The sequence below is a fragment of the Salvelinus alpinus genome, chromosome 21 (genome assembly GCF_045679555.1).
Source record: "Salvelinus alpinus chromosome 21, SLU_Salpinus.1, whole genome shotgun sequence".
In the NCBI taxonomy this organism is placed as follows: domain Eukaryota; kingdom Metazoa; phylum Chordata; class Actinopteri; order Salmoniformes; family Salmonidae; genus Salvelinus; species Salvelinus alpinus.
This window is the reverse complement of record NC_092106.1, coordinates 10,197,166-10,219,783: the sequence shown is the minus strand read 5'-3', so window position 1 is coordinate 10,219,783 and position 22,618 is coordinate 10,197,166. Positions and strand designations below refer to the sequence as shown.

Genomic DNA, 22,618 nt, shown 5'->3' with positions numbered 1-22,618 from the left:
GGGCAAACTACCTGCCCTCCAGGACACCTACACCACCCGATGTCACAGGAAGGCCATAAAGATCATCAAGGACAACAACCACCCAAGCCACTGCCTGTTCACCCCGCTATCATCCAGAAGGCGAGGTCAGTACAGGTGCATCAAAGCAGGGACCGAGAGACTGAAAAACAGCTTCTATCTCAAGGCCATCAGACTGTTAAACAGCCACCACTAACATTTAGCGGCCGCTGCCAACATACTGACTCAACTCCAGCCACTTTAAAAATGGGAATTGATGGAAATTATGTAAAAATGTACCACTAGCCACTTTAAACAATGCCACTTAATATAATGTTTACATACCCTACATTACCCATCTCATATGTATATACTGTACTCTATATCATCTACTGCATCTTGCCATCTTTATGTAATACATGTACCACTAGCCACTTTAAACTATGCCACTTTATGTTTACATACCCTACAGTACTCATCTCATATGTATATACCGTACTCTATACCATCTACTGCATCTGCCATGCCGTTCTGTACCACCACTCATTCATATATCTTTATGTACATATTCTTTATCCCTTTACACTTGTGTGTGTGTGTAAGGTAGTAGTTGTGGAATTGTTAGGTTAGATTACTTGTTGGTTATTACTGCATTGTCGGAACTAGAAGCACAAGCATTTCGCTACACTCGCATTAACATCTGCTAACCATGTGTATGTGACTAATAAAATTTGATTTGATTTGATTTGGCATAAGTACATTATATACAGATCTGGGACCAGGCGTCAGCCAACTCCTCTCTCCTCTATAACATCTAATGGGATAAGAGTATCATCAGACAAATGGAGACTACAAATATGAGCGGCTTGAGAAAGGATACGAAGCACTAAGATCTTGGGGAATTTCTGTACAGTGAACTTCTTTGTGCATCTTCTTCTGGCTTTACACCTGTAGCACGTTGGTTTTTCATCTCCGTCGAGCACGTCCTCTTTGGTGAAGAGACTCACGCAGTCCATCAGACTCACTTCTCCGTAGCCCTTCTTGACACATAGACACACGACACATTTAGGTGACATAAAAACGCTGGGACTGTATGTGGGTCTGGTGAACGGTGAATGTGCAACACTGTGGGGAAGAAGCTGGTGTGCATTGTCGACACTGACCTTTGCGATGGGTAGCGAGAGATCCCAGAAGGGGTCAAAGACAGTGGAGCAGTAGCCACACGTGCTGCATGTCAACGAGCTCTTCAGCTGACCCACAAACAGGTCTGTGGAGGACAGGGCAGAGAGAGACCATTACTACCCCCCCTCACACACACACACACACACACACACACACACACACACACACACACACACACACACACACACACACACACACACACACACACACACACACACACACACACACACTCAGACACACACACACTCAGACACACACACACTCAGACACACACACACTCAGACACACACACACTCAGACACGGCAGATTGATGTTTCTTGTCATGAATCTTGCCCTGGAGGCAAAACTGAGCAATTTCCTCTAGATGGGCCAGCTGCAAAGTCAAAATTGCCTAGTTATATCGTAAAAATGTATGATAACAAAAAGTTGCTTTTTGGTCTTCATTTAAGGTTAGGCATTAAGGTTAGCAATGTGGTTAAGATTAAGGTTAAAAAAACGGATTTATTTGACTTTGTGGCAGTGCCAGCTAGTGACCACTCTGCAGAGCTGCCCCCAGGGAAAGATTCATGACAATAAATGCCAACCTGCGCACACACGCACTACATCAATCAACAGACTACACATGGAAACACAATTTATTAACAGCACACAGTGTTACTCAACCCCTGTGGGTGTGTTACTCAACCCCTGTGGGTGTGTTACTCAACCCCTGTGGGTGTGTTACTCAACCCCTGTGGGTGTGTTACTCAACCCCTGTGGGTGTTGATGCGTGCCCTTACCCACTACTTTGCTGTCCTCTCTCTCCAGGTACTTGCTCCACATTCTATCCCCTTTCTCTCGGTCACTGTGGGAGGGACGACCGGACAGGAGAGGGTGTGTCAGTATTCATGCTCACTGCTCCCACGCCTCCCCTCTAGTAAATCCACGAGGCGTCACGCCTCCACACCGACTGATGCGTACTAATAATATGGGACATGCTGCAGCCCTGGCCGTGCCCTACTCTCCCAGTTAACATTCTCTTGACCATAGTCCCACGGTAGTTCATGGAGAGAGAAAGAGCAGGAGACACTCACGGCAAGTGGTCAAAGTCCTCCGAGCTGCCCCGCGGCCGCACCGTGACCCGGTTTACCTCGTTGTGCAGCCCGTCCAGCAGGAAGCGCAGGAACTCCTGGGCATCCTGTTGGCTGGAGGGAGGGACACAGACAGACAAAACATATGAGTCATTTTTTTACGCATTGGAAAATCATCTACAATACCATTACTGATACAAAGGTATTCGATTTCGAGTGCCTCTATGGCAACCTATTCCCTACAGATGTAGGATCTTAGGAAATGTCAAACTTGCAGTGTATTTGAAGTTTAAAAACACTTCTGAAGTTTGTCATTTCCACTTTGAAATTTCTGACTTGATTTTCCCTTACGAAAAATGTATCAACCTCTACAAAAATGTCTGTTAATAATAATCCACATAATAATTCACATTACCTGTTGCTGCAGAATTATTTTCCTGCTGTAGCATACTGGTTCAAATTAAGATCCTACATCTGTATAAAGTGCACACATTTTACACTAAGGCCCATAGGGCTCTGCTGTTGTCAAAAGTAGTGCACTATATAGGGAATAGGGTGCCATTTCACAGGTAGCCTTGGTGAATAGTTAGTTGAGGAACAACATACTTGTATCCCACGAATCGGGGGGCGTATCTCTGGATCTGAGTTTTGAACTCTGAGGGCCCGACCGCCTCGCTGCTCGAGGACGTCCACATGGTCTGGAGGAGCTTGGCAAATTCTAGAAGCACAACCAGGAAGATAGATCAGATTCCCTCGAAATAAGGGCAGACATTGTCAAATGGGGGACTGGCTGGTAAATACTATGTTCAGCATTCATTGACTGCAGGGGACTTAGGCTAGCTGTCTCACCCTCCATGAGCGCTCCGGTGTTGGTGCGGCTGTTTTTGTTAAGGTCGCGTCGGTGGGAGTTGTGGAGACAGTAGTCCCGGAGGTTGTGTGTGTTACTGAGACACTGCAGGATGGAGTTCATGAAGCACTGTAGAGACACACACACACAGTCTTCAGAAGAGGGTTAACACACACACTACCATGCTGTTTGTGGTGCAGGAAGTTACAGCTTCAAAATCGAGATTGTTGAGAAATATATTTAAAAAATAATTCCTGCATACACAATAATTTGACAATAACGGTTTCAATGTTGAAGACAAATGTGCAGAGGTGAATTCGTGTCTGCTGAAGTTATTTTTAGATATTTTTTTGTTACATACATGCATGCATGGAGTGGCAGGTAGCCTAGTGGTTAGAGCCAGTAACCGCGAGGTTGCTAGATCGAATCCCTGAGCTGACAAGGTAAAAATCTGTCGCTCTGCCCCTGAACAAGGCAGTTAACCCACTGTTCCTAGGCCGTCATTGTAAATAAGAATTTATTCTTAACTGACTTGCCTAGTTAAATAAAAAATGAACAATTAACATCACATGTTACACATGCTAGCATGGGGAAAACGAGGAACAGCGGGCTGAGTGAATGAAAGGTAGCAGGGATAGAGAGAGCGAGAGACAGTCAAGTCCCCCAGCCGGTACAGAGTGCAGCAGAAGCACTCTGATAAGGTTACTGTGCAAGTAGACAGTTTATTTCGGGACCCATCCTTCTCGCTGTTGCCTGGCAAATGCCCCCTCCCCTGTCCCCTCCCCTCCTCCTGTTTGTAGAGCCATGAGATGGCATGGCAAATAATCTCAGCAAATGGAAATAGACTAGCTAAGGGAAAGTGTTCGTGATATCAAAACACAGCCCTTAAGCCGATGGCAGAGGATAGGACATGTGGATTACACTATTTTTCGGTACACTGACAATATTCCACGTTTATTACACAACACACATGAATAGAGGCCTAAATATAGTAGAAATATGTGTGTGTGTGTACACATGTATGAGTGTGTGTGTGCGTACCCAGGCCATTACTTACGGTATTTCCCAGGTTCCGTAGGCCCACCAGGCCCTGGGCACTCTTGGAGTTCTGGGGAGGAGAAGAACACGACAAGGAAAACATTTACGACAAAAGCACGTGAGAGAATGGGATCTCTACATGGGCCTACGGTGGAAGGACGTGTGCGACACACACGGGGGGCCATGCTCAGAAAACGAGGGGCGTTCGTGGACAGATGGACATATTCTTTGTCGAACATTAGCCTGGTCCTGTTTCAATTCAGAGGGAATCACGCCGTACGCACCACCTCAGATGTGCAGCGTTTCCTACACAACTGAAACATCTTGGCTTAGCAATAGCCTAAAGGCTTTAAAGTGGATAACGGTCTACAAATGTAGAATAAGGGCTTTGTAGAAAAGAACATGACTGACGTCACTGCAGTTTAATTATATAAGTTCTGTCGTTTTATAATTGAGTAGTAATGGAAATAATTACCAAAGCACCAATACGACTGTGGACAAAACTTTACATGAAGTACATATCTCTTTAATATGGAATGCAATGTGTTGTGCTTTGAGGCCTCTGTAGAAATGCTACAATCAATTATTTATGCCTATTACTTTGAACATAAGTGAACACAAGGCCCCATCACAATGATACAGTCCCCACATTTAGACCAGGAGGAAGGGAGACTGGGATAGGTAGAGTACAGTTCACGCAGAGTCAGACAGGCCAAAAACCTGACACAATTATGTTTTTATGGGTTGATGTAGAGCACAGCGCTGCTGGGGAACAGGAGAGGAAACCCAATCCAGCGGAACTCAATATAACACTGAAGTGACCCTGACTTAAGCTCTCCAGTAACTCTCACCTGCATGTTCTGTTCTGGCTCATATAGCCTCCCTCCCTAGTCTCTCCCCATGACCGCAGGAGTGACCAACCACCACGGGACACACAGTGAAAAACAGACACACACCCATGTGCTCCTGGTGTCTGGGAGTTCAACCAGACAGTTTGTTCCAGTTATGAGAACACAAACTTGGGACGGGCTGTAGCATTTTACTATTACATAAATAACCCCACGCCATCTGTCCCCCTTTCCCGACAGAATAGAAAAACCCATCCAACAGTTTAATTAACTCAGGATTATCTAAATCCTTCTTTCTCAATTCCAACGTAAAATAAAGTGATTTATTAGTCCGCGACCACATGAACAAAACATTCCCTGTTGTCAGTTATTGGTATACAGTCAGTTCCTTGTAGTGGGTTGGTTCCTACTGTCCGAGACAATAATCTCATTTCCCCCTAGTATTCACTTGTTCACTTCCCTTCATTTGAAAGGAATTGACTGGTATGATTCCTTTTGTAGCCTACACAAATCCAATGTTTTTACATTGGTGGCAAGTAGTGTGCGAGTGTAGGCTACACTCCAGGAGGACGGGCAGATTATTAGGTCGCTGCAAGGCAAGGATCATACTGGATAATGCTCATAACAAACTCACACCGCTTTTCACCTCCAGAACAGTTTTCCCGGAATGAGCCCCATGACGCCACCATGTGCCGTACTTTGCTGAGTAATATCATCAGAGCCCAAAATAGCACCTTTCCTTCAGAACTTGCTGCCGCGTTCTCATTGGCTGGCTGCTGTCAGAGCGGTGTGACTGTCACTGCAGAAGTCATACTGACAGCCTCTCTCCCAGGGAACGCTATTTTTACATGAACAAGCTAGAGGACAATATGACAAACGCACTTGGTCACACTCACAACATCTGGCAAGGGCTTTAGTGTGACTTACTGATTAACTGACTGACCGACCAGTGTTCTTCTTTGGACTAGCAACAGATGAATCAGTGTCACCCATTATGAAAATGTCTTATTCATTAACCTTTGATGATAAACTTAGTTATATAACTCTAGTCTTCACAGTGGTGTGACAAGCCCCGGCAAATGCAAGAAGCCCACTGCTGTTAATCATCATAGCAGTGCACTAATCACCTTGTGATCAGAAGGTTGCCGGTTCAAACCCTCAAGCTGCCTGCGGTGAAATTTGCAGAACAGGCAACGTTACCGGCTTCAATATCCCTGTATACTGCCCCTGTGCTGCACCCAACCTGTGTTGTGTGACAGCAAAAAATGAAGAATATCTGTGCAAATGGACCAATATTGTACTCTCTGTCTGAATGCTAGCCGTGCAGGTCCCATGCTGTCTTGCCAACTCCTATTGTCATGCAAGAACACTTCTAGGACCAGGCTATGTGGAGCGTTAAAACATGCCCAGGCACATCCATTACTCCAATCCATGATGGAGGCCATTCGGTAATAGGCAGTGTTTGGTTCAAACTGTAGCTACAGTAGTCCAATCTCTAGTCTACTGTCATTCCATTTACAGATACAAATTTGGCCTAGTTTTCACATAACACAGAGACTGATTAATGAATTGCCTTGCATTCTCAATGTATTTACACATAACATGATTACTGCCACCACACTATCAATCCGAGACATTTGATTTAAATGTTATCTGTTGTTTAGCTGTTTTGGGTTCCTTGGCTCTTAGCAGTCACTGTCACTGACATTGATACTGAGCTAAACTATCTCATGATGAAACAGCCAGGTACAAGTTGAGCCCTGAATGGGTTGAGTAGGCCTGGGCCTGCCTGACACGGTTCCACCTTGCTCCATGGAATGCGCTATAATCATTAGCTGGCAGCAGTGTTGTGTTGTGTTGAGTGAGAGCTGCTGGAGACGGAGAACAGCATGTTCTGACCTTCCTGTGCCTGGCCCCTGTTGGGGGACAACAACAACAGCAACCCACCAAAGTGACTGACCAGTCATGGATGAGTCATGGATGGACCAGTCATGGACCAGCTTAATCAATTGATATTTACATCCACTGTCTGTCAGACTATTCAAGACCAAGATAATGCACTGAAACAATAGCAACACGTTCCCAAAACAGGTTATACAAAAGCCTCACAAGACCTAATATGAGCCATAGATAAAACATTTGAGGGACAAGCGAGAACCCCCCCCCCCCACTCTTCATTGTGATAGCCAAATACCAGCGTCTGCCACAGGCTTTCACCTCATGAGAGCGAAGCCTGGGAGCCAAAGATAGAGTAGCCAGGTGCTTTCAGTCATGCCGCTCCGCTCCTTCTATTGAGTTTGTTTCATTGAAACGTTCAATACAATACACTCTCTCTAGGATGAACCCGGATTATTGAAGATGATCAATGAAGTGTCAACGTTGAAGGTTGTAATAAAATCGTTAATCATTAGACTATAGTGGATGACTGTTGACCAACGAGTTATCCAGTCACTGCTAGAGCCGTAAACACCATTAGCTCATGTCAGATGATTTCAACATCAGTCTGAAAATAGAACCCATGAACAACAATTTTACCTTGATTTGTTTCTCTCTAAGGACATGGAATTATGAATAAAAATAGCGAGAGGGTGGGACATATTGTCCCATATGATATTACAGATGTTGCATAATAAAAAAGAATACAAAACCCCATTCTAAATATATTTTGATACAGGCCTAGGCTATGTAATATAATTTATCAAAGGCCTGCTATGGAGTGAGATTAATTTGAGATTATATAACTAGTCTAATGACCTGCCAGAATACTGATCCTCCACAGAGGTTTAGCGGGGTTTAGGCTACTGCTAGAGTGGCTGCAATGTTATATCGCTGTCAATGCCGTGTAGAAGAACCCCTAGTGATTGTCATCCAGGAAACGCAACATCAATCCTCCTTATTGATTAACAACACATATATTACTGTAACTAATACGCAGACAAACATTCGATAGATTATCTTGGTGTCAATATATCCTCTTTTTTTTTTTTTTTTTTTTACCTTGGCTTGATTAATGAGAAGTCCTACAAAGGTTGACACCAGCACCGAGCCAGACATGCTCGAGCTTTTCCGCCGCATCTCTTGCTTCAAGAACGGGAAAACCGAGGCCGGGGGTTCTTCGGGAACGGTCACCGTGTATGACTGTCTCATGCTGGGCATGATGACTGTCTGATATAGTCGGCTACCGGTGTGTTCTGATGCTCTGCCGGTATCAGGCAGATAGAGCCGGTGCGCTCTTGATTCACCGGGAGTTGCGCTCGATCTCCTGATATTATATGTCGCAGGACCTTTGTATGAAAGGGTAGCCTACGTTACGAATATATTAGTATTTTTGCTCGAGCTTATTCGTTTCCTTTTTGCGGTTGTCATGAAAAAACCGAGCCATTCATCTCATCTACACTCGATTTACAAGCGATACATACCAGACTGGCACTCCTGATATCATGAAAAAACACATAAACACTACATGAATTAAATAGTTTCGCAATGAAAACAGACTGAGCAATGTCTTATTTTCTCCCCTATATATTTCAGAATTCGAAGACCTTCAGTATACGCAAATCAAAACAATTTCCCTCGTGCAGTATATCAACCACCGGGCTGTTTGAGAAGTAAATGACCACTGCCTCTCCATCGTTTTACAAACCCGAGGACACGCCTCTTTTCGGATTAGTACTACAGACGTCAGCCGCTGCCACAAACCTCTCCGACGTCAAACAGTCAGAGTGGTCCATTCACATTTCTACGAATTACGTTTATGCTTATTACTCGAATGGTGCTTCCGAGGACACCCGTGGAACATTCATTCCCGTTGTCCATACATCAAGCAATGAGATACAACACATTCACTGTCGAATATGGCCTTTCTAAAGGGCTACTCAGCGTGAGACCCAGTTATTCAATGCAGGACTACATTTCAGAGGAGTACAGTATATCGTGTTGGGGAGAGTAGGCTACTACTACTGTACTACATGCTCATAATCTGTTAGGCTATTGACCATGGCTGTAATAATACATCTCTTCATACAGTTGAAGTCGGAAGTTTACATACACCTTAGCCAAATACATTTAAACTCAGTTTTTCACAATTCCTGACATTTAATCCAAGTAAAAAAATCCCTGTTTAGGTTAGTTAGCATCACCACTTCATTTTAAGAATGTGAAATGTCAGAATAATAGTAGAGAGAATGATTTATTTCAGCTTTCAATTCGTTCATTACATTCCCAGTGGGTCAGAAGTTTACATACACTCAATTAGTATTTGGTAGCATTGCCTTTAAATTGTTTAACTTGGGTCAAACGTTTTGCGTGGCCTTCCACAAGCTTCCCACAATAAGTTGGGTGAATTTTGGTCCATTCCTCCTGACAGAGCTGGTGTAACTGAGTCAGGTTTGTAGGCCTCCTTGTTCACACATGCTTTTTCAGTTCTGCCCACAAATTTTCTATAGGATTGAGGTCAGGGCTTTGTGATGGCCACTCCAATACCTTGACTTTGTTGTCCTTAAGTCATTTTTCCACAACTTTGGAAGTATGCTTGGGGTCATTGTCCATTTGGAAGACCCATTTGCAACCAAGCTTTAACTTCCTGACTGATGTCTTGAAATTTTGCTTCAATATGTCCACATCATTTTCCTCCCTAATGATACCATCTATTTTGTGAAGTGCACCAGTCCCTCCTGCAGCAAAGCACCCCCCACAACATGATGCTGCCACCCCGTGCTTCACGGTTGGGATGGTGTTCTTCAGCTTGCAAGCGTCCCCCTTTTCCCTTCAAACATAACGATGGTCATTATGGCCAAACAGTTGTTTTTATTTCATCAGACCAGAGGACATTTCTCCAAAAAGTACGATCTTTGTCCCCATGTGCAGTTGAAAACCGTAGTCTGGCTTTTTTATGGCGGTTTTGGAGCAGTGGCTTCTTCCTTGCTGAGCGGCCTTTCATGTTATGTCGATATAGGACTCGTTTTACTGTGGACATAGATACTTTTGTACCTGTTTCCTCCAGCATCTTCACATGGTCCTTTGCTGTTGTTCTGGGATTGATTTGCACTTTTCGCACTAATGTACGTTCATCTCTAGGAGACAGAACGCGTCTCCTTCCTGAGTGGTATGACGGCTGCGTGGTCCCATGGTGTTTATACTTGCGTACTATTGTTTGTGCAGATGAACGTGGTACCTTCAGGCGTTTGGAAATTGCTCCCAAGGATGAATCAGACTTGTTGAGGTCTACAATTTTTTTAATGAGGTCTTGGCTGATTTCTTTTGATTTTCCCATGATGTCAAGCAAAGAGGCACTGAGTTTGAAGATAGACCTTGAAATACATCCACAGGTAGACCTCCTATTGACTCAAATGATGTCAATAAGCCTATCAGAAGCTTCTAAAGCCATGACATAATTTTCTGGAATTTTCCAAGCTGTTTAAAGGCACAGTCAACTTAGTGTATGTAAACTTCTGACCCACTAGAATTGTGATACAGTGAATTTTAAGTGAAATAATCTGTCTGTAAACAATTGCTGGAAAAATGACTTGTGTCATGCACAAAGTAGATGTCCTAACCGACTTACCAAAACTATAGTTTGTTAACAAGACACTTGTGGAGTGGTTGAAAAACAAGTTTTAATGACTCCAACTGTCACGTTCCTGACCTGTTTTCTGTTGTTTTGTATGTGTGTGATGGTCAGGGCGTGAGTTTTGGGTGGGCAGTCTATGTTTGCTGTTTCTATGTTGGTTTTGGGTTGCCTGGTATGGCTCTTAATTAGAGGCAGGTGTTTTGCGTTTTCCTCTAATTGAGAGTCATATTAAGGTAGGTTGTTCTCACTGTTTGTTTGTGGGTGATTGTCTTCCGTGTCTGCGTACCACACGGGACTGTAGTGTTCGTTCGTTTGTTATAGTCTGTTCCTACGTGCTTCGTGTTTTATGTAAGTACTCATGGTGTAGGTCAGTCTACATTCGTTTTTTGTTATTTTGTAATCCTTCCCAGTGTTTGTTTTCGTGTCTCGTCGATTGATTTAGTAAATCATTATGTATTCAAAACCCGCTGCATTTTGGTCGAATCACTACTCCTCCTCTTCGTATGAAGGGGAGGAGGAACACCGTTACACCAACCTAAGTGTATGTAAACTTCTGACTTCAACTGTAGTTAGCTTCACAGAGGAAGACTGTTATTCTGACACCTGCAACTCAGCCACAGCATGAGGTTTTCAGGCTATTTGAAGGTCAAACTGTGATGCCTACAGTATGGCTCTTCTGTTCGTTGTGGCAGATGGGGAGAAACATCAGGATCAAACCTTCTGTAAATTCCTAGTAAAGAAGAGCTCCTTCTCTGCAATGTGAAAATTCTGCTGAAGGAGAATATGGTAGGCCTAATATATTTTAGCTACATTCAGTACCAAAGGTGAGAAGTACAAAAGGTGAGGTTTTACAACATGGTAAAACAGATTGTAGGGTAGAACATGTTTTCCTCACGGAACAAATAGTATTAATTGACAAACCATTGTCAATTTGCTGTTAATCAATACAAATACAAGTGTTGACTGCACCCTCTGTAATAAACATTTAGCACTGTTAGTTCTGAACTCTCACCTATGAGGAGACAAACTTGTTTACAGGCTTCAACACTCAATCTTGTTGCTCACCCCTCTTGCTCAAAGTCTAAAAATACCCTGATTTATTAGGACTCAAAAAGTGAGTGTGACAATACAGATGGCCCTTATGCGGCTAAAATTCCATCACTCCATTTCAATTTCACCACCTCTCTTAAAACCAAACAAATGACATAAGCATTGGAAAAGTACAGAGTCCCTGACACAGCTAATTGTATTTGCAATGATGTTGCCTATTACATTTGAGGAGATCAGAATGACATTTCCCCATACCAGTCACACATAGAACAGCGGTCTGCCAAGAAAGGGGATTGGTAAACAGGAGACATTATGAAGCGGGTCTAAACATCGTCAGCCATCAAGTCGAGTCAGCCCTCAGTCAGAGTCAAAGAACGGCTGCAGAAAGTAGCATAGGCCTAGCGTGAACAGCAGACTGCTGCCAGGGGGCCTGTCTACCTATAGGCTACCTAGACTATTGCCTTGATTCCATATGAAATGATCTACTAAATAGGTCTTCTAAAATATAATAACACTGCCATAGATTATGGGTTAATGAACCAAAACTGCTTTCATGCTGCCACAGCTACTTCTTTAGCCTTTGGGCTTTAGAACTGTCTTCCTCTGTAATTGTGCTTCTGATCTAGAAGGAATCTGACGTTAAATTCGCATGTCCTACCAAAAGCATCGCTGGCTGTGACGTGACTCATGCTCATCTGAGCTAAATTGTACCAGACTAACTGTATTAAAAGCCGTGAGCATTGCGTCTGTCTCTGTAATGTATGTGTCGTCTACGACCACATTCTGTTGATGGTGTCTAGGTCTGTAAGTTGTGATGTCTGATATTTGTCTGAAACATTGTTCCCCCTACAACTGCTGTCTTGGTTGGACCAGGTCTCATTTGAAACATAGATTTGATCTCAATGAGACTAACCTTGATAAATAAAGGTTCAATAAAATAATCAAAACATGAATGTGAGTCAAGAGGGGAGGTATATTGTACATACTGGGTTTCATTGAAGTGATGTGTAGGCTAAATGGGAAAGAGAGAGAGAGCAGTATGTCCTCAGCTCAGTCTTGTGACCTAGCATGTGTACACAACAAACAGCCAAGGAACACATTCCATTACTCACCAGGCTGAGCGTGTGTGTGTGTGTGTGTGTGTGTGTAAAACAATCCCACCTTGAGGGGAGATGCGAGAAAACACAGAGCCTAAAGGATAGCAAACTACAAAATACGACAAAGAAATCAATTTTTGTATTTTGACTTCTGAGATAAAGACCTGGTTAGCTAGGCAAATCATTACACATTTGATCAATGTACATCTGCCAACCACCTTTCCTAGATAAGGGCACATCAAGGAGATTCATTTGTTTAAGTAAACGCCCAAATTGGTTAGCACAACCAAAAGGAAAGTAATACCGTGGTTCAGCATAAAGCTAGGCTAGGCTACCTTTCAAAGTCCTGAAACTAGGCTAAATGCAACAGTCACTCAAATACAGAACACAACATTAATGAAAAAGACTTTGTGTTTCTGTTGATATTTAGGCTACTCGTCATTCTGCGGGCACTGACTGTAACGGAACGGAGGAAAACGCTCTGAATGGTCATCGTTGCACTTAAAATACCAACATCAAAAGGCCTGCTGTTCTCAGTGCCAAGTAGAGTACAGATACAGTTTGGCTACACACTGAACTGTTTGAATCCACTCCCCAAGGCTTTAAATTCAACAGCCAACCAGATTTTGACGTTGAGCAGTGTGAATGTTAGGCTACTGTTTGACATCATGGGCAGCTTGCTGAGTGGTAGACCTATTTCTCACGATCCAGCCCTCTGAACTCCTCAGAATTAATACGATGCCTAATGAGTTCTGGGTAATTGTTTTCCAGAGGGCTCAGTATTAAAGCTCTCACACAGACCAGACTGGCGTTACATTTTAATCAAAGCATTATGCTACTGTATCGGACTGAACAAGGTGGCAGACATGCAAAACATTGTTGGTTCCACGGGAGTCTAGACTTAGGCTAAAGCAACCAAGAGACAAACGAAAGACAAATTTCACCCACGTGTGATAGGCTGGCATCACTTATGCAGAGTTGCGGACACATAATGGGAAGCCGGGGGTCCCACCTGACAGGAGTTGTACAATGGTTCTGAAAGTGTGTTAATACCTGTTGTAATGACCTGGCCACTAATTCAGCCACCCAAAACTCCTCCTAGCCCTCTGAGGTAAAGGGAAAAGGGTTGCTCTGCGGATTATAGAACACAGTAGGCCTATGTAACTCAAACTTAGTGCTAAGGGTGATAGAGAAGTAGCCTAAAAGCTAGGCTACTGGATCAAAACCTTTGAAAAAGGTTTTTAAAGCCCAGGCTTTTCCACCCCAGACTATAGTACAGTATAGAGGTCGACCGATTAATCGAAATGGCCGATTAATTAGGGCCGATTTCAAGTTTTCATAACAATCGGATATCGGTATTTTTGGACAACGATTTGGACGATTTTTTTTTTTACACCTTTATTTAACTAGGCAAGTCAGTTAAGAACACATTCTTATTTTCAATGACAGCCTAGGAACGGTGGGTTAACTGCCTTATTCAGGGGCAGAACGACAGATGTTTACCTTGTCAGCTCGGGGATTCAATCTTGCAACCTTACAGTTAAGTAGTCCAACGCTCTAACCACCTGCCTCTCATTGCACTCTACGAGGAGCCTGCCTGTTATGCGAATGCAGTAAGAAGCCAAGGTAAGTTGCTAGCTAGCATTAAACTTATCTTATAAAAAACAAACAATCAATCAATCATAATCACTAGTTAACTACACATGGTTAATGATATTACTAGTTTATCTAGCGTGTCCTGCGTTGCATATAATCGATGCGGTGCGCATTCGTGGAAAAAGGACTGTCGTTGCTCCAACGTGTACCTAAACATCAATGCCTTTCTTAAAATCAATACACAGAAGTATATATTTTTAAACCCGCATATTTAGCTAAAAGAAATCCAGGTTAGCAGGCAATATTAACCAGGTGAAATTGTGTCACTTCTCTTGCATTCATTGCACGCACAGTCAGGGTATATCCGATAATAATAAACATTTTGTTTTCGAAATGATAGGTTCCGGATTCGACCATATTAATGACCAAAGGCTCGTATTTCTGTGTGTTATTATGTTATAATTAAGTCTATGATTTGATATTTTATAGAGCAGTCTGACTGCCTATCAACTCCCGAGATTAGGCTGGTGTAACCGATGTGAAATGGCTAGCTAGTTAGCGGGGTGCGCGCTAATAGCGTTTCAAATGTCACTCGCTCTGAGACTTGGAGTAGTTGTTCCCCTTGCTCTGCATGTGTAACGCTGCTTCGAGGGTGGCTGTTGTCAATGTGCTCCTCGTTCGAGCCCAGGTAGGAGTGAGGAGAGGGACGGAAGCTATACTGTTACACTGGCAATACTAAAGTGCCTATAAGAACATCCAATAGTCAAATGTATATGGAATACAAATGGTATAGAGAGAAATAGTCCTATAAATACTGTATTAACTACAACCTAAAACCTCTTACCTTGGAATATTGAAGTCTCATGTTAAAAGGAACCACCAGCTTTCATATGTTCTCATGTTCTGAGCAAGGAACTTAAACGTTAGCTTTTTTACATGGCACATATTGCACTTTTACTTTATTCTCCAACACTTTGTTTTTGCATTATTTAAACCAAATTGAACATGTTTCATTATTTATTTGAGGCTATATTGATTTCTATTGATGTATTATATTAAGTTAAAATAAGTGTTCATTCAGTATTGTTGTAATTGTCATTATTACAAATACATTTTTTTTTAAATCAGCCGATTAATCGGTATCGGCTTTTTTTGGTCCTCCAATAATCGGCATTGGTGTTGAAAAATCATAATCGGTCGACCTCTAGTACAGTATAAAGACAGAACAGTAGGCTGTGCATGAAGGTGCAGCACTACATAGCGTTATTATTAATGTGTCCAGGACTGTGCCAGCCAGCTCGCCCCGGGTAAAGAGATAGGATGATGGAGTTGACTTTACTGCCAGGGCTATTTCTAGGACCACTGCCACGAGGGAGTTTAGAGTTAGATGCCACCACACCAGTGATTTTGCATTGAAAATGACTTTATGGGATTTGGTGAAAATAACTGAGCTATTATGCTCAGTGCCACTTCTAATGTCGATGCCATTGTTCGTTGTAACTATGAGCTGTGTATTGGGGTCGTATTATGCTCCAAATGGAAGAAAACTAACTGAATTAGGGAAGGAGTACCTGAACTTGACCGATAAGAAACCCTCATTTTCTTTTTCCGTTGCAGAACATTTTGCTACAGTGTACCTTAATGAATACAACCCAGGGCACTGGGTAGTGTGCAACAGCTGGAGCAGGCAGCACTGAGCTTTAGGATTAAACCATTTTCCTGGCCGTGCCTGGCTGGATGACCTAAAATGGCATGATGTGAGATCAGGATGGCGTCACAAAAGCATTCGTTTTAACTAACTGGACATTTCCTTCACAATGTTTTCCCATGGTTCGTCGGTCAGTCAGCTTTGTGAGGCTGAACACAAATCCCACGCAGTAGGCCTATGTGGATCGACTCCCAAGGACGCGCAGTATAATAGGCATTGAGGCATATTTTACAATGCCGCTTGCTAACAGTCACAGGAAGTGGCACCCAATCACACGGCATCCTACCCACTTCTGACGCTCTTAATTAGGAACGGTTTCAGTTGACTAGGCATCATCACAGCCGAATACATCGAGTTTACCTTGGAATCAGTATCTGTGAAGGATCTCGTTGTTACTCTGAGTCTGGACCCTGATCTCTCTTTTGACGAACATGTAAAAAAAAATATTTGAAGACCAGCTTTTTTCCATCTTTGTAACATTGCAAAAATCGGAAACTTTGTCCAGACATGATGCAGAAAAGCTAATCCATGCTTTTGTCACTTCAAGATTAGACTAATGCAATGCTCTACTCTCCGGCTACCTGGATAAGGCACTAAAACTTCAGCTAGTGCAAAATACAGCTGCTAGAATTGTGACTAGAACCCCAAAATTTGATCATACTGTATTATTCCAGTGCTAGCCTCTCTACTGTCTTCCTGTTAGGGCTAGGGCTGCTTTCAAGGTTTGACTGTTAACCTACAAAGCATTGTATGGACTTTCTTGTACTTATCTCTCTGTTTTGGTCCTGCCGTACATACCTACAAGTATGCTACGGTCAATAAGATTCCTTATTGTTCCTAGAATTTCTAAGCAAACAGCTGGAGGCAGGGCTTTCTCCTACGGAGCTCCATTTCTATGGAATGGTCTGCCTATCCATGTGAGAGACGCAGACTCGGTCTCAGCCTTTAAGTCTTTACTGAAGACTCATCTCTTCAGTAGGTCCTACGATTGAGTGTAGTCTGGCCCAGGGGTGCAAAGGTGAACGGCAAGGCACTGGAGTGACGAACCACCCTACTCTCCACTAAGAACCTTATTACGGGGGCTGAGTCACTATTTTGCTCTCACTCTCCCATTCTGTCCCTACCGGAGCGCATCTTGTCATGCCAGGCTTTTTTCGCTATACTCAACTCCCTTGGGTGGGTTGAGTTATTGACGTAATCTTCCTGTCCGGTTCTCCACCCCCTCAGGCTCGTGCGGTGGGGAGAGATCTTTGTGGGCTATACTCAGCCTTGTCTCAGGGTAGTAAGTCAATTGTCTGTTGATATCACTTAAAGGGCAACTGCCCTTCGTGATTTGGCCTCGTTTTAGATTTGGTTCATTAAGAAATGGTAGTGGCCATGACTGAATTCAAACGTGAGTTTCAAATTATTTTGCCAATTGGCTTTAGCCAGCTGGTGTGCGACCATGGCAAAGTTGGTTTGACATTGGATAGCCTATCTCCTGGGGATAGTTAAGGACCGTCAATAAATTACACAATGTAAATTAGACAATATTTTCATGTTTCACACCTTTTACTTTTTTTCATTCAATGCTTTTAATATTTGTATATGAATTTCTACAATTTATCATTGGTTTGAGGTTTTTAAGTAATTGAAATTTGGAGATATTGGAATTTTAACATATTGTCCCATGTACATTGTGTAATTTACCAATGGTCCAAATTAGCCCAATAGGCAGCTGCAGTCCAAATCGATGATTACTTGTGTAATGCCAGCTGTGGGCATGTGGGCAGGATTGTAACAAACCCAACCTTCATTAAAGTTGTGATGCAGTCACGACCACAATTCTCACAAAACTCTAAAAAATTTCTTATTTTCACTTTGTAGTAAATTTTGACAGTAGAATAAATGTTTGACTCACATCGATGCCACATGGGCTGTTTTCTAAATGAGAAGTCGGTTTTTAGGGGCAGTTGCTCTTTAAGTGGTGTGGGGTCTGTGCTTTGGCAAAGTGGGTGGGGTTATATCCTGCATGGTTGGCCAGGGGTAACTTTGAACGGGGCTACAGTGTCTTCCGACCCTCCCTGTCTCAGTTCCCAGTATCTATGCTGCAATAGCCAAAATTATTGGCACCCTTGATAAAGATGAGCAAGGAATACAGTATAAAATTAATAATACAAATACTGAGCTAAATTGTATTCTCCAAAAATGTATATTATTTTATACTAATACAATTGCTCAGAGAAAGAGATTTTGTTAACAAGTAACAAATCAAAAAATGATAGGGGTCAAAATGATTGGCACCCCTGTTTTCAATACTCTAGCACCCTCCCCTTGTGAGGATAACAACACTGAGCCTTTTTATAAAGTGTGTTATGAGATTGAAAGAACACATTGGGAAGGATCTTGGACCATTCCTCCATACAGAATCTTTCCAGATCCTTGATATCCTTTGTCTGCGCTTATGGACTTCCCTCTTCAATTCAAACCACAGCTTTTCAATGGGGACTGAGATGGTCATTGCAAAATGTTGATTTTGTGGTCAATTAACCATTTATTTGTGGAATCTGATGTGTGCTTGGGGTTATTGTCTTGCTGGAAGATCCACTTGCGGCCAAGTTTCAGCCTCCTGGCAGAGGCAGCCATGTTTTTGGCTAGAATGTCCCGGTACTGGGTAGAGTTCATGATGATGTTGACCTTAACAAGGGAAAAGGGCTTTATAAAATACAATTGATTGATTGATATCATTAGCTAGGTTTCCCTTTAATTGGCGACAGATTTTCACCTGAATATTCAAAATGTTCCCACAATAGATGTTTCCATCAAAGTGTGCGTGATGACGTAGTGCACATGAAAATAACTTCTGCAGTTAAATTCCCATGTACCGAATACAAATTGCATTTTAAACTCTACCGATGGTTTTGTCACAAAAACTGTTGCGTTAAATTATAGCAAATGTGCCCACTCTGGTCTTGGCACCTGCGCTCTAGCCAGCAGCTCGCAGATCAAGAGCGGGAGCCTAGCGTACATTATGATGAGATTATCTTGGATAAGAGCGAGATCAGTTGATATTTGTCAAATGGCAGCCATGCATCGATGATCATGTCACCAGAATAAGACCCTCAATATTTATTGGAAAGGAGTATCAAGATCATCACCACGCACTTTCACCACCCTGTGGAAAGTTCATCAACGAAGTTCATTTGTAGCCAACAAACAGCATGCTTTCCCGAGTCATAGTGGGAAGACCACACAACATGCCATCTCGTGACTCAAAACCTGTGTTTGAATACCCATACTATCAAATCAAATCATTATTTGTCACATGCGCTAAATACAACAGGTGTAGACCTTGCAGTGGAATACTTACTTACAAGCCCTTAACCAATTTTTTTTTTTAAAGTAAGAGATCAGAAAAATGAATAATTTAAGAGCAGCAGTAAATAACAATAGCGGGGAAAGGAGTCAATGTGTCAATGTGCGGAGGCACCAGTGTCGAGGTAATTGAGGTAATTATGTACAAGTAGGTAGAGTTATTAAAGAGGCTATGCATAGATAATAACAGAGAGTAGCAGCAGCATGGGGAGGGGGCAATGCAAATAGTCTGGGTAGCCATTTGATTAGCTGTTCAGGAGTCAGGGGTACAAGCTGTTTAGAAGCCTCTTGGACCTAGATTTGGCGCTCCGGTACTGCTTGCTGTGCAGTAGCAGAGAGAACAGTCTATGACAAGGGTGGCTGGAGTCTTTGATAATTTTTAGGGCCTTCCTCTGACACCGCCTGGTATAGAGGTCCTGGATGGCAGGAAGCTTGGTCCCGGTGATGTATTGGGCCGTACGGACTACCCTCTGTAGTGCCTTGCGGTCAGAGGCCGAGCAGTTGCCATACCAGGCAGTGATGCAACCTGTCAGGATGCTCTCGATGGTGCAACTGTAAAACCTTTTGAGGATCTGAGGACCCATGCCAAATCTTTTCAGTCTCCTGAGGGGGAATAGGTTTTGTCGTGCCCTCTTCACAACTGTCTTGGTGTGCTTGGACCATGTTAGTTTGTTGGTGAGGTGGACACCAAGGAACTTGAAACTCTCAAACTGCTCCACTACAGCCTCGTCGATGAGAATGGGGGCGTGCTCGGTCTTCCTTTTCCTGTAGTCCAGAATCATCTCCTTTGTCTTGATCACGTTGAGGGAGAGGTTCTTGTCCTTGCACCACACGGTCAGGTCTCTGACCTCCTCCCTATAGGCTGCCTCATCGTTGTCGTTGATCAGGCCTACCACTGTTGTGTCATCAGCAAACTTAATGATGGTGTTGGAGTCGTGCCTGGCCGCGCAGTCATGAGTGAACAGGAAGTACAGGAGGGGACTGAGCACGCACCCCTGAGGGGCCCCCGTGTTGAGGATCATTGTGGCGGATGTGTTGTTACCTACCCTTACCACCTGGGGGCGGCCCGTCAGGAAGTCCACGTGTCTCTGTGTGTGGAGTAAAGGTGATCTCAAATTTTTTCCCCTCTGGTTGCACATTTAACATGCTGATAGAAAATAGGTAAAACTGATTTAAGTTTCCCTGCATTAAAGTTCCCGGCCACTAGGATAGCCGCCACTGGATGAGCGTTTTCCTGTTTACTTATAGCAGAATACAGCTCATTGAGTGCGGTTTTAGTGCCAGCCTAGGTCTGTGGTGGTATGTAGACAATGTGTAGACAATTTAATTACGCTTTTTTTGCCGATGTTTACTGACATCGGCCATATTTAACGGGTGTTGAGCGCTCGTAAATGAATTATTCTGTGCTCTGGTACACTCAGACAAGAGTCCTCCGAAATTGGAGTAGACAGCCAGCGAATTTACGAAAGCACCCGAATATCCATTGAGAACGCACAAAGACTATACCATTTAGCTAAGCTAATAATGACGGGAATAATCAAGTCAATAAACGTTGGGTAGTTAGTCAGACAGCCTATAGTTAATATACTGGCAAGTTTGAAGTATAAGTAGCCAACTAACATTAGGTAGCTAGCTAACAACATACCTGTACATACTGCTGTAATGATATGCTATGTGGTTCTTTTGTAATGTAATGTAATTACAGTTGAAGTCGGAAGTTTACATACACTTAGGTTGGAGTCATTAAAACTCGTTTTTCAACCACTCCACAAATTTCTTGTTAACAAACTGTAGTTTTGGCAAGTTGGTTAGGATATCTACTTTGTGCATGACACAAGTAATTTTTCCAACAATTGTTTACAGACAGATTATTTCACTTATAATTCACTGTATCACAATTCTAGTGGGTCAGAAGTTTACATACACTAAGTTGACTGTGCCTTTAAACAGCTTGGAAAATTCCAGAAAATGATGTCATGGCTTTAGAAGCTTCTGATAGGCTAATTGACATCATGAGTCAATTGGAGGTGTACCTGTGGAAGTATTTCAAGGCCTACCTTCAAACTCAGTGCCTCTTTGCTTGACATCATGGGACAATCAAAAGATTGCTGCTGCTCCAGTTTCAGCTGTTCTGCCTGCGGCTATGGAACCCTGACCTGTTCACCGGACGTGCTACCTGTCCCAGACCTGCTGTTTTCAACTCTCTAGAAACAGCAGGAGCGGTAGAGATACTCTGAATGATCGGCTATGAAAAGCCAACTGACATTTACTCCTGAGGTGCTGATCTGTTGCACCCTCGACAACTACTGTGATTATTATTATTTGATCATGCTGGTCATTTATGAACATTTGAACATCTTGGCCATGTTCTGTTATAATCTCCACCCGGCACAGCCAGAAGAGGACTGGCCACCCCTCATAGCCTGGTTCCTCTCTAGGTTTCTTCCTAGGTTTTGGCCTTTCTAGGGAGTTTTTCCTAGCCACCGTGCTTTTACACCTGCATTGCTTGCTGTTTGGGGTTTTATGCTGGTTTCTGTACAGCACTTTGATATATCAGCTGATGTAAGAAGGGCTATATAAATAAATTTGATTTGAAATCAGCCAAGACCTCAGAAAAATAAATTGTAGACCTCCACAAGTCTGGTTCATACTTGGCAGAAATGTCCAAACGCCTGAAGGTACCACGTTCATCTATACAAACAATAATACGCAAGTATAAACACAGTGGGACTACGCAGTCGTCATACCGCTCAGGAAGGAGATGCGTTCTGTCTCCTAGAGATTAACGTATTTTGGGGCGAAAAGTGCAAATCAATCTCAGAACAACAGCAAAGGACCTTGTGAAGATGCTGGAGGAAACACTTACAAAAGTATCTATATCCACAGTAAAACGAGTCCTATATCGACATAACATGAAAGGCCGCTCAGCAAGGAAGATCAGCAAGGAAGAAGCCACTGCTCCAAAACCGCCATAAAAAAACAGACTACGGTTTGCAACTGCACATGGGGACAAAGATCGTACTTTTTGGAGAAATGTCCCCTGGTCTGATGAAACAAAAATAGAACTGTTTGGCCATAATGACCATCATTATGTTTGGAGGAGGCTTGCAAGCCGAAGAACACCATCCCAACCGTGAAGCACGGGGGTGGCAGCATCATGTTGTGGGGGTGCTTTGCTGCAGGAGGGACTGGTGCACTTCACAAAATAGATGGCATCATGAGGGAGGAAAATTATTACATTTTACATTTAAGTCATTTAGC

The 22,618-nt window shown here is 43.0% G+C and overlaps 1 protein-coding gene across 5 annotated transcripts in view; it reads right to left on the bottom strand.

The window, feature by feature from the left end:
• LOC139547799 (ubiquitin carboxyl-terminal hydrolase 2-like) overlaps nt 1-22,618 on the bottom strand; it is a 44,436-nt gene that overhangs the window by 4,495 nt on the left and 17,323 nt on the right. For 2 of the 5 annotated variants that reach the window (XM_071356883.1, XM_071356884.1), the window contains exons 4-10: nt 4,155-4,205; nt 3,100-3,226; nt 2,857-2,968; nt 2,254-2,364; nt 1,960-2,024; nt 1,161-1,264; nt 878-1,037 (exon numbers count right to left, since the gene is read on the bottom strand). In XM_071356883.1, the coding sequence (XP_071212984.1) occupies nt 878-1,037; nt 1,161-1,264; nt 1,960-2,024; nt 2,254-2,364; nt 2,857-2,968; nt 3,100-3,226; nt 4,155-4,205 (730 nt within the window). Of the gene's footprint in view, nt 1-877; nt 1,038-1,160; nt 1,265-1,959; nt 2,025-2,253; nt 2,365-2,856; nt 2,969-3,099; nt 3,227-4,154; nt 4,206-7,980; nt 8,609-22,618 lie in introns of those variants that run through there. The other 3 variants (XM_071356886.1, XM_071356887.1, XM_071356885.1) reach the window with 3 other exon arrangements.